The 19,066-nt window shown below is 45.6% G+C and overlaps 1 protein-coding gene across 9 annotated transcripts in view; it reads right to left on the minus strand.

Annotated features, from left to right (window-relative positions):
• The window catches only part of SERGEF (secretion regulating guanine nucleotide exchange factor), a 218,963-nt gene that overhangs the window by 45,107 nt on the left and 154,790 nt on the right, over window positions 1-19,066 (minus strand). For 3 of the 9 annotated variants that reach the window (XM_073808655.1, XM_073808654.1, XM_073808653.1), the window contains one exon: window positions 1,084-1,251. The exons of 5 other annotated variants lie outside the window; for them this stretch is intronic. In XM_073808655.1, coding sequence (XP_073664756.1) covers window positions 1,084-1,251 — 168 coding nt within the window. Of the gene's footprint in view, window positions 1-1,083; window positions 1,252-12,439; window positions 13,885-19,066 lie in introns of those variants that run through there. One more of the 9 variants, XM_073808659.1, reaches the window with a different exon arrangement.

Raw genomic sequence — 19,066 nt, forward strand, 5'->3', positions numbered from 1 at the left:
AATTGACTTAGAGTGAAAGCAGGCTTTCGTACAGTGAAGATGGAAAAAACTGGGTCCCTGAGACTGGTTTGATGGGGGAGGAGGGGCGGAAACTGATGAGAGAATTTGATGGAATGAAACAAGGCAGCCAGTGAGTGACAAGGACTATGAAAGGGGCTCTCCTTGGAACAACTGTACCTGTGTTCAAGACAGAGCTTTAGGGTCACCTCGCTGGTGACACCTTCCCTGACAGCTGGTTCCTGCTCTTGTCGCCAGAGCAGTAATACCCACCCCTCTACCCATCCTGGAGCCAGTGCTTATCACATCGTATTGAACATTCATTTCCGTATTGATCTCCAACCCCTCGAGGTCAGGGACCATGTCTTATTTATCTCTATACTCAGCCTGGCACAGTGCCCTGACACATATTAGGTACTCAGTGAATAATGCTGACTGAACGCATGAGGTGGAGGATATCGAAGAGAAAGCTTAACGACCTTGCTTCAGGTTTTATCTTTCCTGGAAGTATTCATTCATATATTCTCTTGCTTGGTAAGCAGACATGCTCCAGGTGGGAGCACTCAGACCTTTTACCAGTTTTTAGTGTATTTCAGTCTGAGAAATGTTTCAAACTTTCTTGGTCCCAAGATTGTAAACTTAGTAATACATGTAATAATTTTACATACATATATATTAGTTTTATAAATATATGTAAAACTTTTAGCATTTTTCCCCAAGTGCTTTTCTTTTTTCACAGTAAACTGAGTACATAATTTCCCCATTTTCAAACAAGGAAACTGATGCCCAGAAAAATAATTAAGTGACCTAAGGCAGAGTCTCAATCTTTAAGGTACATAAAAATCACTTGGGACACTTGTCCAAAATACAGATTCCTGGCCCCCACTCTGAAATTCCGATTCAGTAGGTGTAAAGGGGAGCCCAGGAATCTGCATTTTCATGCTCCCAGGTTCTGAGGCAGGTGGTCTTGGCCCAGGGCCTTCCTCAGGTCAGAAGTCAGGAGCTCGGTGTCTGCTGGAGGTCATCTCAGGGCTTTGGTTCTAAACCTAGAGTCATGGGATGGGAGGCAAGTCACATGCACATCACCTTCACAGGGCCTGGCAGGAAACCTAAAACCGGAGACGCTCAGACGATGATGGCAGCTCCAGTGTCCCATGCGTAAAACCACAAAGCCAGAGTGCTGGCTGGTAGATGGATAACATTGCTGAGGACTCACGACCTGGAAGGCCAGGCTCTGAAAAAGGACCAGGTTCTCTAGGCAAGAGGGACCAAAAAAAAAAATTACAAAGAGGGTTAACTTAGAAAATATTGAAGGTGTTTGGTGCATTTATTTTGGATTTATTTCCCTCCCTGTCCACTTTGGGGTAGTTTACCAAATGGAACCAATGGGACAACTCAGTAAAGAACAGCAGCCGAAGCAAGTACAAGTGGACTTCTCCCTTCCATCTGCCTTCCTCACCCAAGCTCCACTGGCTGGACTTCTGAGTTTCTCCCCCATCAGCTCCTTCCTTGTCAGCCCACTGCCAAGGCCCTAAAGACCTCAGGTGTTGCCTTTCATCCAAACTTTATACAAAAGTCTCCCAAAGCTCTGACTGCTGCTTGCCTCTCCTTTCCCAGTCTCCCTCCACTAGAAAGCCGCATTATCTTCCCAAGGTACAGATCTCATCACAGAGGGCAAGACCACTGTATTTGAAGCCAGAAGATCTGGGTATGGTGCTGGCCCTGGCTCCAGCTCCATCATTAACTAGTTGTCTGACCTTGGGTTAGTAACTTCCCCTTTTTGGGAGTCAGTCTTCATGTGTGAGATGGAGGGCTGGACTGGATCATCTCCAAAGTCCTTTCCAACCCTAGGATTTTATGCACACTTCTGCTTAAAAACTATTAGTGACATCTGATTGCCTACAGAATTAAATATATAATTACCTTACCCTGGAACATCTAAGGAGGCCCTCTATAATCTGGCCCTACTATGGACTAAATGTTTGTGTTCCCCCAAAATTCATTACGTTGAAACTCTAATCCCTGATGTGATGGTGTTTGGAGATGGGGTCTTTGGGAGGTGATTAGGTGATGAGGGTGGGGCCCTCATGATGGGATTAGTGCCCTGATAAAAAGAAAGAGAGCTTTCTCTCTCTCTCTCTCTCTGCTCTCTACCATGTGAGGACACAGCAAGAAGGCCATTTGTGAACTAGAAGGAGGGTTTTCACCAAGAACCTGACCGTGCTGTCACCCTGATCTTGAACTTCCAGCCTCCAGAACTGTAAGAAATAAATGTTTGTTGTCTAAGTCACTCAGTCTACGGTACCCTGTTATAGCAGCCTAAACTGACTCAGGCCCCAACTTTTTTTTTTAAAAAGCATTATTCTCCTTTATGTTCCTTTTGTTATAGTCAAACTGAAGTATTCCCAGTTTCCTAAACATGCCTGGAAATTTTTTGCTCCCTCAATGCTTTTGTCATTATTTTATCTTAGAAAACCTACTACATCTATTTCAATATGTATGATCCCTACATTTTTTGAGGTCCAAATCCCATGGATCTCTTTTAGGTTTTCCCTTTTTAAAGCCTAAAAGCAAACTCTTTCCCCTCTGACTGCGAGCACTTCATCTGCCCCCTCTCACAGCTGGTATCACAGTTCTCCCTGGGCCTGGTCCTTGCAGCCTTTTGTCAGCTCCCTGAGGGCAGGGCCTGCATAAGTCTCCTACCACTTAGCACAGGGCCCTGCCCAGAGAAGGTTTTGACAAATGATTGTTGAATGAATGTCAGAAAGCACATGCTCCCGTTTTAGTTAGATTTTGAATTTCAGTGGGAGCCGAGGCAGAAAGGGTAACATGGGCAAAAGAAAAAATATGAATTCCTGCTGCAGTGAACAACTTTTTCTTTGAATTGGCCCCAAGGATGTGAGTCATAAAAAAGGGCCACTGAGCTTGGCGGCGCAGTGTACCCATTGCTCATAAAGGCCAATGGCTGAATGCCTGAGGTGATTTTCCCTGCCAACAACAGCTTGTGCTGAGGAGCTCGACTTGGTGGCTGTAGGCTAATAACCAGGAGCTCTGGGCAGCCCCTGAACACATCCTCATGGCCACGGTGGCTCGGTGAATTCTGAGCCCTACGTGGTGTGTTAAGAGGTAGACTTCCTGCCTGTATGATGTGCTTGAAGGGGTCTCCTCTTCTGATCTCCCCTAGTCCAGTCCCCGTTGATTCTCAGTCTACCTGGGGTCACAGTCAAGTGTGTATATGTTTTATCTTGATGACTAGACTGTCAGTTTCTGCCTAGAAGGCTCTTGTACATCTTGTGTCTTGTTCATCTTCCTCTCTCCCACATGCCTAGCACAAAGCCCTGCTCATAGCAGATGTCAATAAATGTTTTCTGGATGGATGCTCAAATTTAGATCAAATTGACTCAAATCCCAATTAAAATCCCCAGTCAGGAAGACAAGATTTAATTCATTTTCTTTCCTACAAAAAGGACAATCTTGCTGTTTAATATAACCTAATACATTTTCTTCACAACTCAGAGACAGACGCAGGTTCTGTTTTTAGAAGGCATATCTGAGATGTTGTAAAGTGTTGCTTCATTTTGATGTTTTATTCTGATTAAATTTGAGGCATATCAGAAATATGAGTGATGACTTGGCTTGCTCTAAACCATTCTATTCATCAACTTCGAATCCTAGGACAGCAGAATGTGAAGGGCCATAGGGACCAACCAGGTCATTGTATAGTTAAGAGAAATGAAATTCAAGAGCTGGGATTAGAAGCCAGGTTGGATGTTTGGTTGGTTGGTTGGTTGGCTATTTTCTTCTCCTAGTTAATTTACTCAACAAACATCACCAAGCACACACCGTGTGCCAGGTCCCGTTCTGGGTGCCAGGGATATGGAACTGGCAAGGACAATCACGGCCACCATTGAACTCTTAGACTAATGGTTATTTCCTGGTTTCTCAGCCCAGGATATTTTACCTTCTTCAAAGGAGCTACATGGTCTTTTCAAAAGAGCTTCCTGGGGAAAGAGACCAATGTCAGTTGGACAAGAAGGCCTTGCATTTATTAAAATACTGCACTTCCCTACAGGTCAAGTGCATCCATTCAAGGGCTAGTGGACCAGAGTTCCTTGAAAGCCTGGTACTTTCTGCCTCAGCACTGCCCCCTTGGAGTTCATACAACCATGGCCACACTCAAAAATATGTTCCTTCAGGCTAGATCGTTATTTCTTCTGTTGGCCCAATAGCCCCTCTCCCGTCAACAGCAGGGACGCTGGGTTCTCTCTGACTGTCCTCCAGGTCTTACACAATGTAGGTAATTTATACTTGTGGCTGATGAGATAACTATAAAAGGTAGTTTTCGGTCCTAGAACACTTCTCTCTTTAAACTCCTCCACAGACTCATCTTCTTGCGGGAATGGCAAATAGGCCTCATCCCCTGCCAATTCTGGTTGACGGGAAGTGACTGCCTGGAGAGCTGTGGTAAGAACACTCCTGAGGCTGCATCCAGACGCAGCAGGTATGGGGCAGCTATGTGCTTTCCATTATCTAGACCCTGGTTTTAAGACCTCCATTGGTCCCTGGATGTGTAAAGGATCAAGTCCAATACACTCAATATGGCACACAAGGCACTTGGCAGAGCAGTCAGCAACCTTAAATACCAGCCTGTTCCTCCCCACCATACACTCTAAACCCCAGCCACACTCAGCTGTTTTCTGTTTCTTGAATATACCGCCGTCTTTCAGGATTCTGGCCTTTGCAAATGCTATTCCCTTTTCTGGAATGTTCTTCCTCCTAACCCCTTTGATGCCCGATTTCTCTGTGAGGCCTTCCCTTACTTCCCCTATGAAAAGTCCTCTCCTTCATGTTCCCACATCCCCTTTTTCATCCCTTTGTCATTATCCCGACTCACTGAGATTTGTCTGTTTACATTTCTATCTCCCCCAAGAGAAGGGAGGTGCTGAAGAGCAGAGCCCTATCTTACTCACCACCGGCAGAACACCAGCCACGGATAAGGCACTTGCTATAGGACTGCTGAACGAATGAATTCTTTGAAAAATCTCCCCTTTTCACTCCTCCAGGCTGTCTTTCAGAGATGCAAGGACTAGCCTCTGTCTCTGGTCTCTCAAACTTGCAGAGGTACATCCTGGCAGTCAGGTCCGTCACCTCTCCAGTCTACCCACCGCCAGATGTCTGTCGTCCCCCTCAACCCCCAGTTTAGGAACTGAAACTAGGGATCACTTTGATTTATGCTAAATGGTACTGAATAGATTGAGCAGAATGGATTATTTCATCTAATCCTTCACCAAGCCCTGCTGTCCTAACTTCAACATAATCACAAACTGATGTGCTTCTGTCTCCACTGTCATAACCCAGTCCAGGCCACTGTCAACTCTCCTGGGCTATTGTAACAGCCTGCTAACTGGTATCTCTGCTTCCTCGTTCACATTTTACAATCCATTCTCCACTTAGCTTTCTTTCAGATTGCATCACTCCTCTGCTTAAAGCCCTTCAGTGGCTTCCCACTAGATCTAGAAACGCAAACTCTCTGGCCTCCGGGACCCAACATCCTCTAGCTCCCGACCTTCTCCATCTTCCCTCCTCCCTCCTCCCTCTGGCATGCTGTGTCCCAGTCGTCCAGATCTCCATTTCACTCCTAGAACAGCCAAGCCCTTTCCACCCCTGGGTCTTTGTTCTCGCTGCTCCCTCAGCCTGGAATCCTCCTGCCCCAGCTTTTCCTTGAAGATCTCAGCTCAAAATGGCAGCTCTTCAAGGAGTCCTTCCCTGACCACCCTACCTAACCACAGTGCACAAAACACCTGCCAGGTACTCTCTATCCCACAGCCCAATTAATTTCTTTCATGAAACTTAAAATCTCAAATTATCTTTCCAACTTATTTCACGTTTTTATTCTCTACCTCCCACCCTAGAATGTGAACTCTGGGAAAGCTCCGTGAAAGACAGACCCGCGTGCTTCCTTCACTGCCACACCCAGGGCCCGGCTGAGAGCGGGTGCTAAATAAACATTTATTGAGAGCCAAAGAAATACATTTCTGAGGATCCCCAAAGACAGGGCTCCTATTTTTGCCCATGACCTACTGCATATGCTTCTTAAACATTAAATAATAAGCTGTAGAACATGATGCTGGAAGTCAGGAGACCTGGGTTCCAGGTCACTGCCTTGTGCCAGCCCTCATGAAACACAACATAACAACATGAAGGTTTCAGGCAAGATGCCAAAATAAAGAAAACCACCTGAGTTTGCCTTAAAGAAAGTCGGGAAAGGGGAGTGCCCTGCAGCTGGAGAGGCCAGGGCAGGCTTTAGGGTTCCAGCACATATAGCCCTGGGGCAAATGTCAGGGGTGTGGAGCAGCATGCCAGGAAAAGATGGTGCTTCCTGAACTGGCAGAAGACTAAAGAGGCGGTATCTGACAGACAGCTCAGATCAGAGACTTGAAGTGGCCTCTGGGGGGTGGGAAGAGAGTGAGAGAGAAAGCTATGAAAGGACTTCAGCATGACCTCAGCTTCTAAATGGATTAAATGGGATGCAATGGAAAGACCACTGGATTAGGAGTCAGAGGGGGAACTAGAGAAAGGAAGGAAGCATTGATTGAGTGCCTCATCCATTGTAGGCCCTGTGCTACGCAGTTTACACACATTCATTCAGTCCTCGTAACCACCCTCCCAGGGAGGTATTAATATCCTTATTTTATAGAGAAACTGAGGCTCAGACAAGTTACTCTAGCTCTCTGAATTTCAGGATGCTTATCTGTAAAACAGATAATAATAAAACCCATCTCTAATGTCCAGTGGGAGAATGCAATGAGGTAAGGTGTAGAGCACCTATCACCACGCTGGATGCTTTGGAAACTTCACTGTTACCACTAATGTTGATAACATTTATAATACTAATGACTAGCATGTGCAAGGTCACAAAGCTCATGAATGTCACAGATGAGACGCAAATGCTGGATGGTGTTTCACTCTGTCAGGCTGCCCCTTAAAAAGACCAGGATTTGAAAAACAGCTCTGCCAATAATCAGCTGCGTGACGTCAGACAAATTACCTTGCAAGAGCCATATTCTCTTCATCTGAATAAAGGGGCCAAGAACTCTACCCTACAGAGCCTGCAGGGATGTTGGAGGAGAAAATAACCAATGAATATGAATCTGCATTGTATGTGCAGATGGAAACTGTGATGACTGTGATAGGCACCCTGAACCGGGACAAGTGTCTTCGGGATGGCATGATTCACGTGTGCTAGATGGTGACAATGAAGCCAGAGCCATGCCTGGGGTACCAAGAATTTTGCAGGCAGCAAATGGCCTTGAGTTGACAGTGACTGTGCTAGCTCCATCCAAAGGCTAGTCCATAACTCGTTAATGCTCCCCTGGAAAATAAAAACAGTGTGAACCTCCTAAGACACCATCAGAAACATGCATCAGGATTTTAACCAACACATTAGGAAAATAACTCCTCACAAAATCAGCTTTAGGAAAGAGCTGGCATGAGAAGGGGACATAGCCAGAATTCTTACAGGGGTCAGATTGCAGCAACATGCCACCCTTGGAACCTGAAAGGATTTCTCTGTAATGAGTACTGAGTTCTCTGGGGAAACTTAAGCCAGGTGGGCTAACTGCTTGCTAAGCCCATGTCTCCTCAGGCAGAAATAGGACAGTGTGTCCCAGCCCCAGGCTGCCAGAGAGCTGGCACATGCCCTGCATTGTGCTCTGGGGAGCAACGAATGTTCTCTCTGACCAGAGTGTGCAGACCCAGGCCGTGCGCACACACCAGCGCTGACAGCTGATCTGCTGATTAGGGGCTCCGCAAAGCTTTCCCCTGTCTTATATCCTGGGGTGCTGGCTGCTAGGCTTAACTCATTTGACCCTTGTACACACACTTTGTGAAGTATTATGGACCTGGTTTTGCAGACCAGGAGAAGGAGGTTCAGTAAGCAACTTGCCCAAGTCACACAGTTAGGAAAGGCGGAGCTGGGATTTAGCCAAGGTCCTTCTGACTTCAAGGACACTTCCATCCTTGGCAGACTTGCCTAAGGCAGACTTACTTTTCAAGATGAAAAGCAAAGCCAAGAATCAGAGAAGCTTAGAGATGCAATTCTCAGTCTACCATCCCACCCTGGGAAGGAGTCTCTCTGTCCCTCCTGACATATGGTCACCCTCTGCAGGAACATCTCCCCTAAACAGGGGCTCACCATCCACTCCAGTTGTACAAAGTTCTTTGTTCCACTGACACAGGGAATGTCAACTTCCCCCAAGTGCCTAAACTGGCATAGTTTTTCCCCTCCCTCACCGCACTGCATGTTAAATATACTAGAGGATTTTTGAAAGGACACTATGCTCCCTTTCATGATGGTAATCACTGTCCTGAATTCATGTGGCTCGTGAGTTTAGATTTTCACAAGGCAAATGTTCTTACAGCATGTATCTGTTGCACATGGGTATTCGCAGATCCTATCACGTGGTGCCAGGGCTGAATGAGTCACTCCTCTGCTCTCCCCCCTCTGCCCCCCAGTCCCACTTCCTCGGCCATTTCAGACGAGGACACGAAGCCGGCACTGCCACTTCTCTCGCCATCACCTGGACACAGAAAGATGCTCGCGGACAACAAATAGGAACACGTGGCCCAGGCGTGGGCATGGGGGGTTGGAGCTCAGGCTGCCCAGCTGTGCCCCTTTCACAGTAAAGAACTGGCATTGATGCAGATCCTGTCTAGGGAGACTCTGCGAAAGAGAGGAAGTCCAGAGACAGATGTGGGAGTCTCAGCTGCAGAGGGAGCCCCTGACGAACCAACTCTCTGAAGTCAAGGACATGGCCCCTTGATAAGAGTCAGCAGTCAGCATCCTGGAGATTTAGTATTCAGAAAAAGGGCAGCATCCTATGTGGTTTCTTTCTGATCACAAGAACAGCAATGCCAGAAAGGTTCTGGGGATGACACTTCCCAAAGAACCAGGGGTCCTTTCTGACTTGGCATTGTGCCTGCCACATTGTAGATAGATATTAATAGAAAATATTTTAATTAATAAATGAATAAAGAAATGCACACACATCAAACACAAATATCTCAACCACCGATTTGGGGAAATAAACACCTAAGACAATATGTATCAATATCTGAATTGTTTCCCCTGGAGAAGCTGACTCTCTCCCCAGACTGTTTGTACCCCTCCCTTGGGCTGAATTCTCTCTTGACACCCCTTTTCAGGATATTCTGGTAAGGAAACAGAACCACGAAGGGTGAGAAGCAAATCATGAGTCCTCAGACCAACTAGACTAAACAAGCCTGACCCCCAGAGAGCCTGGATCTGGGTCAGAGCGCCCAAAGGCATTCTAAGGTTATTATGTCCTGCCATGGTAGCCCCAGGCATGGATCACCTACATCTGGATGTCTAAAAGGCACCTCAAACGCAATGTGTTCAAAAGCAGATCAAGATCTTTCTACCCAAATCTGGTCTTATCTTTTTCAGCTTTTTTGTTTGTTTGTTTGTTTGGTTAAGCTTAGAATGGCAGGGCCATAATTCATTTGTATATCCAGAAACCTGGGAGCTGTCCTTCCTACTTCCTCTTTCTTCGTAGGTCCATCATCAAGTCCTGCCAATTTTTTTTTTTTTTTTGTGGTACGTGGGCCTCTCGCTGTTGTGGCCTCTCCTGTTGCGGAGCACAGGCTCTGGACGCGCAGGCTCAGCGGCCATGGCTCACGGGCCTAGCCACTCCGCGGCATGTGGGATCTTCCCGGACCGGGGCACGAACCCGTGTCCCCTGCATCGGCAGGCAGACTCTCAACCACTGCGCCACCAGGGAAGCCCAAGTCCTGCCAATTTTACCTCCTAAATATCTCAAACCCCTTCTCCCTCCTCACCTCTGATGTCACTACTCAGCCCAATCCAGCGTTATTTTGGGTGGGGGGGGACTAATGCAAAGCTTCCTCTTACCTGGTTTCCCAACGGTGACTTTTGTACCCTCCCACCCATTCTCAACACCACTGCCAAAAAGACCTCTTATAAATACCAAGTTGGTCATGTCACTCCCCACATGTGCAACACACATGTATAATAACCTCTGTTCTAAATCCTTCAATGGTCCCCATGATCATAGAATAAGGAGGAAAAAACTCCTCAGCAAGGCCCTGATCTCCCTCTCCAGTCTCACACTCTTCGCCACTCTCTGTACTGAAGTCACACTGACCTTCTCAGTTCTCTGAAAGCACTAAGCTACCTCTCACCTTAGGGGCCATACTGGGCCATATGCTTAGGAAGTTTTTCTCTACTTCACTCACTCCCTCACCTAATAAACTCCTACTGATCCTTCAAATCTCATCTCAGTGTTACTTCCTCAGTAAAACTATCCCTGATCACCTGAAGTAGGTCAGGACCCCTGTTATATACTTTCATGGCAACCTGTCCCTTTATCTCATAGCATTTATCCTAGTTTGTAATTTTATAATTATTTTAATAATTATCCTAGTGTAAATATTTTAATAGTGTCTGATTCCCCCATGAGACTGTAAGCTCCCTGAAGGCAGAGATCATATCTGTTGTATCATTACTGTATCTCCAGCTTTTAGCACAAGGCCTGACACATAGTAGGTAGTCAATAAAAATACACTAAATGAATAAGTAAAACACAGCTCTTCCCTTAATTTATTCCAACCAATAACACCATGTTCCTTTCCAACACCATTCCTGAGGTTCTCTTGAGTTTGTCTTAGGAACTACTGGTTTTTTTTGCCATCTCTCCTCATCCTTCTAGTATCTACTATGATGGCCTGTCTTCTATAGAACATAGATCATGGCATTGTCACCATCACTGTCATGGGTCATCATCACCACAGTTAACATTGATGGAGGATTTCCTTACCATGTGTTAGGCACTATGTGAAGTACCACGCATGTGGTATTCACACAGTCCTTATAGTACTATGAGGTATACATTACTAATCCTATTTTGCTGATAAAGAAACTGAGACTCAGAGAGGGTTGGCTAGAACATGGTAGGGCCAGGACTTGAACCTCAGTCTAACTCTGAAGTCTACAGTCTTAAGGACAACCTACTCCCCTGTAAAATGGAGCTAATAATACCTACTCACAGTAATGTCAGCATAGGGAAGATTCAGCACAGGAGGCACTTGGTAAAGGGCGGCTGTTGTTGTTATTGTGGTGCTGGAGGCATCGTGGGGAGGGATAACCATTTTCCATTTTTCCCAGAGGACAACGAATCTGGCTGCCCTTTGGGGGATAAAACAGCTGGACTTGGTTTGAAAAAGACTTTTAAGGGGAGTTCCCTGGAGGTCCAATGGTTAGGACTTTGCGCTTTCACTGCTGAGGGCACGGGTTCGATCCCTAGTCGGGGAACTAACATCCTGCAAGCCGAGGGGCACGGCCAAAAAAAAAAGACTTTTATGGAAAGCAGCATGCTGTGGCAGTTCCAGCCCGGAGTGTGTAGAGAGGGGAGCTGATGTGCTAACAAAACCAACCCAAAGATCTTTGGCCCTGGAAACTAACCCCTCTAAATGAACCTGGGTTTCTCACTGCAAGCCCAGACATCAGGCCTGCATGGGGAACCCAAACCTATAATAGTTCCTTGAATTTCTTTTGCTACTTCTTTTTCTATTTCCCTGTAGCAGAGTAATAGAGAGAATACACTGCATTTGGAGTCAGGAGATTCTAAGTCCGAATTCTGATGTGCTCAGGACTGAGCAACGCCTGGACCTCAGTCAGAGCCTCAGGGTCCCAGGAAGCCAGGGGATGATGATAAAAGACCATATTTCATCCTCAGTGGCTGGCTTGGGGATGATCCATTCTTCTGAGTCTTATGAGTTTCCTCCATGTAAAGGAAGAAAGCAACTAAAGTCTCTGAGTTCCTACTTAATGTCAAGCACTTTTACATGCATATGCTCATGTAGTAAGTTAATCTTCACAACAATCTTGAGCAACAGGTGCTATTATCCTTATTATACAATCAAGGAATCTGCAGTTTAAAGAGATTAAATGACTTGGAATAAATTACTATACAAGAAGAGGTAGAACTGAGATTCACATCCATTTTTGTTAGTTTCCAAAATCTGTTTTTTTTTTTCATTTTATCATATCAGAAGATATATAATGACTGAGTCTACAGGAAAAATTATGGAAACTACTTGGATGTGCACAAATGGTAGCGAAGCCACGAAAGCCCATTCATTCCCTCCTTCTGCTTACTAAGCACTTCCTGTGTGCCAGGCTTTGTACTGGATTCCAGGGATACAGAGGTGGGCAAGATGTGGCCCTGCTCCTGAGAAGTTCACAGTCTAGTGAGGGGAGCTCTCTAGGGAAAAAAAGGATTAGAGAAAATCAGGAAAACTGAGCAAGAAAGAGAAGGCAGAGGATTCTAAAACAGAACCAGTGGGGTTCTTGGAAGATAACTATTCCAAACCTGGCTGCATGACCTGGAGTCACCTGGAGGATTGTTAGAACTAAAAATTTGCAAGTACTCAATTCCCAATTCTACAGATCTGAAATTGGGCCCAGTAATCTGTTCATTTAACAATCATCTCAAGTGATTCGACAGAACTGGTTCACAGGCCAGGTGAGCAAAACCACACTGATCCAACCCTTTCACTCTGTAGGTATGAGAGCAGAGGGGCAGAAAGGGAAAGTGAGCAGCCCAAGGACACACAAGAGTCAATGCTTCAGACTTATGTTTCCACCTCACAGCCAAGTGACTTGAAGTCATTTTTCAAAAATTCAGAATGATTTATTTTTAAGCATGATATATACATTTATAAGTGCACATATGGCATAGTTTATGTACATGCATTAGGTAGTTCTTTGAGAATGATGTTACATGCCTACTGGAAAATTATGTTCTACAAAAGTACAGTGTGGAAAATAATACAGATCAATTTAAGAGACTAAAATTATACATGGATACACAAAATGGATATAGGTTTTCAAAATCAAGAACAGTATTCTCATCCTCTGCTCGCCTCTGACCTACATTTGACCTACCCTCCTACCTCTGAGCACCTCCAACCTAGGGGATCATTATAGTGCAGAAAACTTATTAATTAATCAAGTGCTTCAAGGTACTGGTTCCCAGACTGTGATGGAGAGAAGGGGAAAGCCACAGACAAACAGGCACTTTAGGAGCTGGCTACAGACTTGTCTACCCACAGCATCTTCCCCACCCAGAGTGACATTCTGGTCACTGAAAAAGTGCTGTGCCTCCCACTGCGGACCTCTCTGCTGTGAACTCAATCCCCTCGCCCCACTAGATCATCAGAAAGATCCTCTCTTCCTCCCCGCTTGAGATTCTTTCCACGGGCTAAATGGAGGACACAGGCAAAGGGCAGAGGTACAGAGGGGCTTTGCGGCACGAGGGGAGGCCGGCCCCTCTGCGCGGCTTCTGTGAGCTCACGGCGCAACTGCTCCCCGGCCACTGCCACTGGCTCCCCTTCCCTTCTAGGTTCACCGTGGTTTGTCTGTATCTGCTTGTTTGAGAGCTCAGAGCAAACTCTACCTGCTCTGTTTCCACTCCTTCTCGGCCATCTATTTGGAGGTCTTGGTACAATGAATCCAATTCTATTCACCTTCTGAGGCTCAGCTATCAGGTTAGCTACCTCTGAGGCACAGCTAATCCTTCCTCTTCCACTCCCAGGCCGCAGGCTCTGAGGCTGGTAAGGGAGCCCAGAAGCAGGGGTTGGCTATGTAGGTAGGAGAGACTCAGGAAAGTTCAGCGTTAGAGAAGCCAGATGTAGAAAGGGTTCCGCAAGGGGGTCATCAGTGTGCTGAGAGAGGAGGCAGCCTCTGGAAGGCTGGAGGTGAGGCTTGGGCTCAGCGGGCACTGGCCACCCTAGCCTGGCTCTGCCACTGGGTAAGTCACGCTCTTCTTGTAGCCTCATTTTTCTCATCTGTAAGTGAAGAAATTGAACTAGCTTATGTCCGTGGTTCCCATCTGCTTCTGAAATTCTAGATTTTCATTTTTTTCCCTTTGGCATTGGATACAAATGACTAAGATTGACACTATAATCCAGAATCATAGATTCTGAAATCTTAGAGCTAGAAGAGATTGAGCAATCCACTTTTCTCTTCCCTATCCATTTGATGATAAGTAAACTGAGGCCCAGAGAGGGACTGTAAGTTCTGTGAGGGCAGGAACTGTCTGTTTTGTTCTCTGTGACATGTATGGCACATTTTCAAAAATATATGTTGAATAAGTGAGTGAACAAATAACCTCCCTCAGAGATTATGCAGCCTGGGGACAGGGGAAATATCCTCACTCCTTGCCTGGAGGGAGGGAGGGAGGATAAGGCGGGAGCCTCAGACTGCTTCTGGCCCTGAAGGTATGGTGCTTTCCAGCTGGAGAGCCAGAACAGAGCCAGGAACAAATTCTCAAGGCTGGTGGTGCCAGCAGCCATCGGCCACAAAGTGGGCTTCTGCTGTAGTCCTCCGTGCTGCGCATAATGAATCACGATGTGTCAGTTACTGCATTCTGTTAACAAGCTTGTGTCCGCCTGTGCATCGCCAATGAGTGCCCTGCAATTTGCCACAGGTCTGCAGTTAAGATGTGGCAGAGCCAGTGGGACAGAGCATTTTGAGACACTCCAGGCCCAGGGAAATCAAGTGGTTGGTTTGTTTTTGGCAACTACTGGCTTCAATGATTGGGCAGTAGTAGGTAGAAACGTACTTTCTCCTCTCTGGGGAAGACATCTGGTACCCTTTCCTGTCCTGGAAGGAGCAGGTTGTCTGACTCAGATAAGTCTAGCTGGAGAAAGCCATCTCTACTGCTTTCTCTGAAGTACCAAGCAAAATGGGGCAGAGGTAGAGTGGTAATTTAAAAAAATCACCTCCAGCATGGTTTGATGAACTGGTCATCTGGTTATCAGCTTTGAAGTCTCACACAGGATTCAAAATCTGGCTCCACTACACATGAGCTGTGTGCTCTTGCATAAGTCTCAATTTCCCTGTGACTCAGTTTCCACATCTGCAAAATGGGGATAATAATATCTACTTTGCAGAGGTATTTGCAAGGATTAAATGAGATAATGCATACCAAACCCAAAATCGTAGCAGGAGCACAATACATGAGCCTCCTATCATGTTCGAGATGTTCCCTGAAGGGATTCTAATCTCTTGAGGAAGACTGGGGCCAGGACCTAGGCAAACCCAGACAAGAACCTCTGTGTCTTTGATGTATGTGTGTTTCCCCCAAGTGGCTCGGCAGTGACGATTATGACTGCAGTCATGTGAGGATGTCGGGTCTGCCTTCTGCACCTCCACACCGTCTGCGTGAGAAGTGAACAAGCCTCCCGGTGAGAGGGGAGGCTGCTCATTTCTCAGGCAGCACCGCTGCAGCCCCTGACCTACTTTCTTACTAAAAATAGCCCCTCTTAGGTCACTGCCGCAAATTGAATTCCGCTGCTTCACTGCACCCAGTAAACAGGTGGGTGGGTGTCAGAGCACATTTGGTGAGCAGGAGTCCCCACTTCTGTGGCGCATGGCTGCCCAAGCATGCTAATCCCACACGTCTGCACAGAGGGCAGGGGCTCCAGGGCCCACCCACCCCACCTGGCATATCTGCACACAGCAGGGCTGCACGTGGCCCTGCCGGGATACCTTCAGTGGGAGGCAGAGAAGGGGCAGTAAGGGAGGTTCTGGTTCCTGCGCTTTGAAGCCTGACAGAACTGAATTCAAATATGAGCTCCACTGCATTCTTGTTACTTAACCTTGGGCAAGATACAACTTTTCTTTGCCTCTGTTTCCTCGTCTGTAAAATGGAGATAATGAAACTGATCTTAGAGTATTGTTGTACAGATAAAACAAGCAGTCCTTGGCACAGAACAGATGCTCAATAAATGCAGCTATTACAGCTATTCTCTGTTGTCTGGCCTGTTGCTCCACAATGCCCTCATGGTGAAGCCTCTCATGGCAGGGGTAGCAAGGGACAGGAGGCCGCTCCAAGAAGGAGAAAGACTCTAAGCTGAAAGCACCTTAGAGGTACTTAGGTCAAGGAGTCCCACACGTGGCTAAGCATCACAATAACCAAGTGGCTTGTTAACAATACTGATTCAGGTCCTTGCCCTAGACATTGGGATTCAGGAAGCCTGTCTAGGGATGTGGGAATTTGCATTTTAATAAGCTTTCCTGGTGATTCTGATGCACTGCCAGGTTTGAGAACCTTTGAATTAGGCCAGTCACCTCCTTAAAAATAAATGGATGAATGAATTACTGTTTTTTTCTTCCATTATGAGCATAAGCAGGGTCATTACAAAATATGCAGAAAACACAGAAAAAGAAAAAGTGAAAAATAATTCAATCAACACGTACTGAATGCCCATTAAATGCCAGGCCCTCTGCTAAGTACTGGGGATATGGCCCTCAAGAGATGTCCAGTTTATGTGTGGAGACAGAAAGACAGAAACAGACACAGAAGACTAACATGATACATAGGTTTTAGAGGCCCCTTATGAAACGTACAGGAACAGAGATGAGGGAGCAATTGATTCTTTCTAAGAAGTTGGGGAAATCTAAAGCTGGACCAGAAGGAGAACAGGTGTTCACTTGCTGGACAAGGGAGGGAAGGGCATTTCAGGAGGGATGAACAGGACATATAAAAGCATACAAAGAGGGCTTCCCTGGTGGCTCAGTGGTTGAGAGTCCGCCTGCCATGCAGGGGACACGGATTTGTGCCCCGGTCCGGGAAGATCCCACATGCCACGGAGCAGCTGGGCCTGTGAGCCATGGCTGCTGAGCCTGCGCGTCCGGAGCCTGTGCTCCGCAACGGGAGAGGCCACAACAGTGAGAGGCCCGCGTACCGCAAAAAAAAAAAAAAAAAAAAAAAAAAAAAAGCATACAAAGAGAAAGGCGTTTGTTAGGAAAATGACCTAAGGTCACCATAGTAAGGTCATCATATATGGTAAATAGCAGTGGCACAGGGATGCTGGTGTGAATGGCTAGAGCCAGATTGTGAAGAATCCCAGAGGACCTCACGAATGTTGCCTGCATTGGGAAGTATGATTTTCCCAGTATTTTTTTTAACATATGCCTTTTTGTTTTCATTTTTATGTGACCAACTTAGTCAAGCAGATGGGCCATAAATTTATCTGATCCCAATCGTTGGACATTTAGGCAACTTCTAATTGTAATAGTTATAAAACACTATGATCGACATCTTTAACCATAAAGCTCTTTCCATATTTAAGATCTTTCCTAAGGAGACAGTTTCAGGATATGAATTAAGAAATGAAAGTGAATGGACACCTTCAAGGCTCCTGATAAATACTTCCAAAGGATTTTCTGAAAGTGGTCCATTTTTATAAATGAGGAGTAAGGCCCAGGGAGCTTACATGTCTCATCCAAGTCACACTTGGATGGGGGTGGAACCAAGAGCAATTCTGGAATCTCCTAACTCCTGGTCCAGGGCTCTTTCTTCTATATCATATTGCCTTCCCACAGATCAAGGCTGAGTGCAGTAAGATCTATTTGGCCAATGCCTCTGATCACTTCCAACTAAGGACTTTAGGTTAGCAATGTACATGGGTAAGAGATGAGAGGAATATGTGTATGTTTACATGCACATGTGAAGCTCTATATATGAGCCTTTTTTCCCAACCGTATCATGTATGCTCCCCTTATATTACAGTTTCTGTTCTAGTCAAGCATATCTTACACTGTCTTACCTTCATACCTTTGACCCTACATGAAATGTCTCCTGTTCTCCTATTCAAATTCTATGCATATTTTTATATTTATTTAATTTTTTATTATTATTTTGTATTTATTTTTTATTTTTAAAGACAGACCTACATGATCCAAAAAGCATTTCCAGACTATGAACATTCACTATCAGTAACATCCATTTATGATACTTTACTGCTTTGCAGCACCTCTTATATTGATGTAAAATTATTTAAGTTTACCTATGAATAAAAATCTGTCTCAGGCTCTGTTACTAGAAAGAGATTAAAAAAAAAACAAACCCCACCCTCCTTAAGCTAATGAGAATATATTTACTTCAGAAAGGCACTTCTAGAGTTTGATGGGCTCAAGACAGGTCAGTCCATTCCCCTGAACCTTCCACATCACAGTAGTGGACATCTTGGTAAAACAGAAAGAGCACTGGACTAGGAGACAGAATAATAACAGTTTCCATGTGCTAAGGGCCTACTCTGACCAGGCACAACGCTAGCTGCTTTACGTGCATTATATACTTGGAATAACCTTAAAATAATTTCAGCAAGGGAACTATTATTCTCCCTGTTTTTACAGATGAGAGATGTTGGGACCTGAGAGATGGAGTAATTTGCTCAAGGTCAATACCATTAGTAACTGTCAAAACTGAGATTTAAACCCAGGTGTGTCTGAGTCAAAAACCATTTTTTTTCTGCTTTACTGCCCTACCTTGGCAAATGTCATTTCAGTTCTAGCTCTGCTACTCTTACGCTATATGATTCCCAATAAAGCATTCGTGCTGAATGCTTTAAAGAATTCTCTTACATGTGAGATGGGGATAATTATGTCCCCATCCTGCTCCTCACTCCCAACATACACAAAGGGCTGTTGCCATGATTAAATGATACAATGAGTGTAAGAGACCCAGACAGATGTACAGATTGTTATTAGAGTCCTAAACATCACGACTGGTCATTCTAATGATGACTGGAGACTCTGCCAAGATTCTCTGTCATTTAAGGAGGATTTAATTATGCTCACTAGACAGCCCCTTCTAGCATGAGAAAGTCAATGGCTGCAATGCATTTCAAAATGACCCTCAACAACAACTGAAGCCAAGGGGTTAATACTCTGAGAAAATCCATTAACTAAAACATTGTATCCCTTGAACCCTCTGGGGAATCGTGGTCTCCCAGGGCATTTTCCTGCTCCATCATTTAGATGTATGTACTTGTATACAAACGTGTGTGTGCACGCACACATGTTTCACCAGCACCCATGTCTAGAGAGAGGGATTCAGCAGAAGGGAGGCTGGGCTGGAGCTCCACCACCAGGGGGCCAGTTATAAACTGGTTTGGGGTATCTATTCCAGTTTTCCAGAGGCTTCTGGTAAAACATCAGGAGACCTGGTTTAAAGTTCAG

This window comes from Tursiops truncatus, chromosome 8, assembly GCF_011762595.2.
Source record: "Tursiops truncatus isolate mTurTru1 chromosome 8, mTurTru1.mat.Y, whole genome shotgun sequence".
Lineage (NCBI taxonomy): Eukaryota > Metazoa > Chordata > Mammalia > Artiodactyla > Delphinidae > Tursiops > Tursiops truncatus.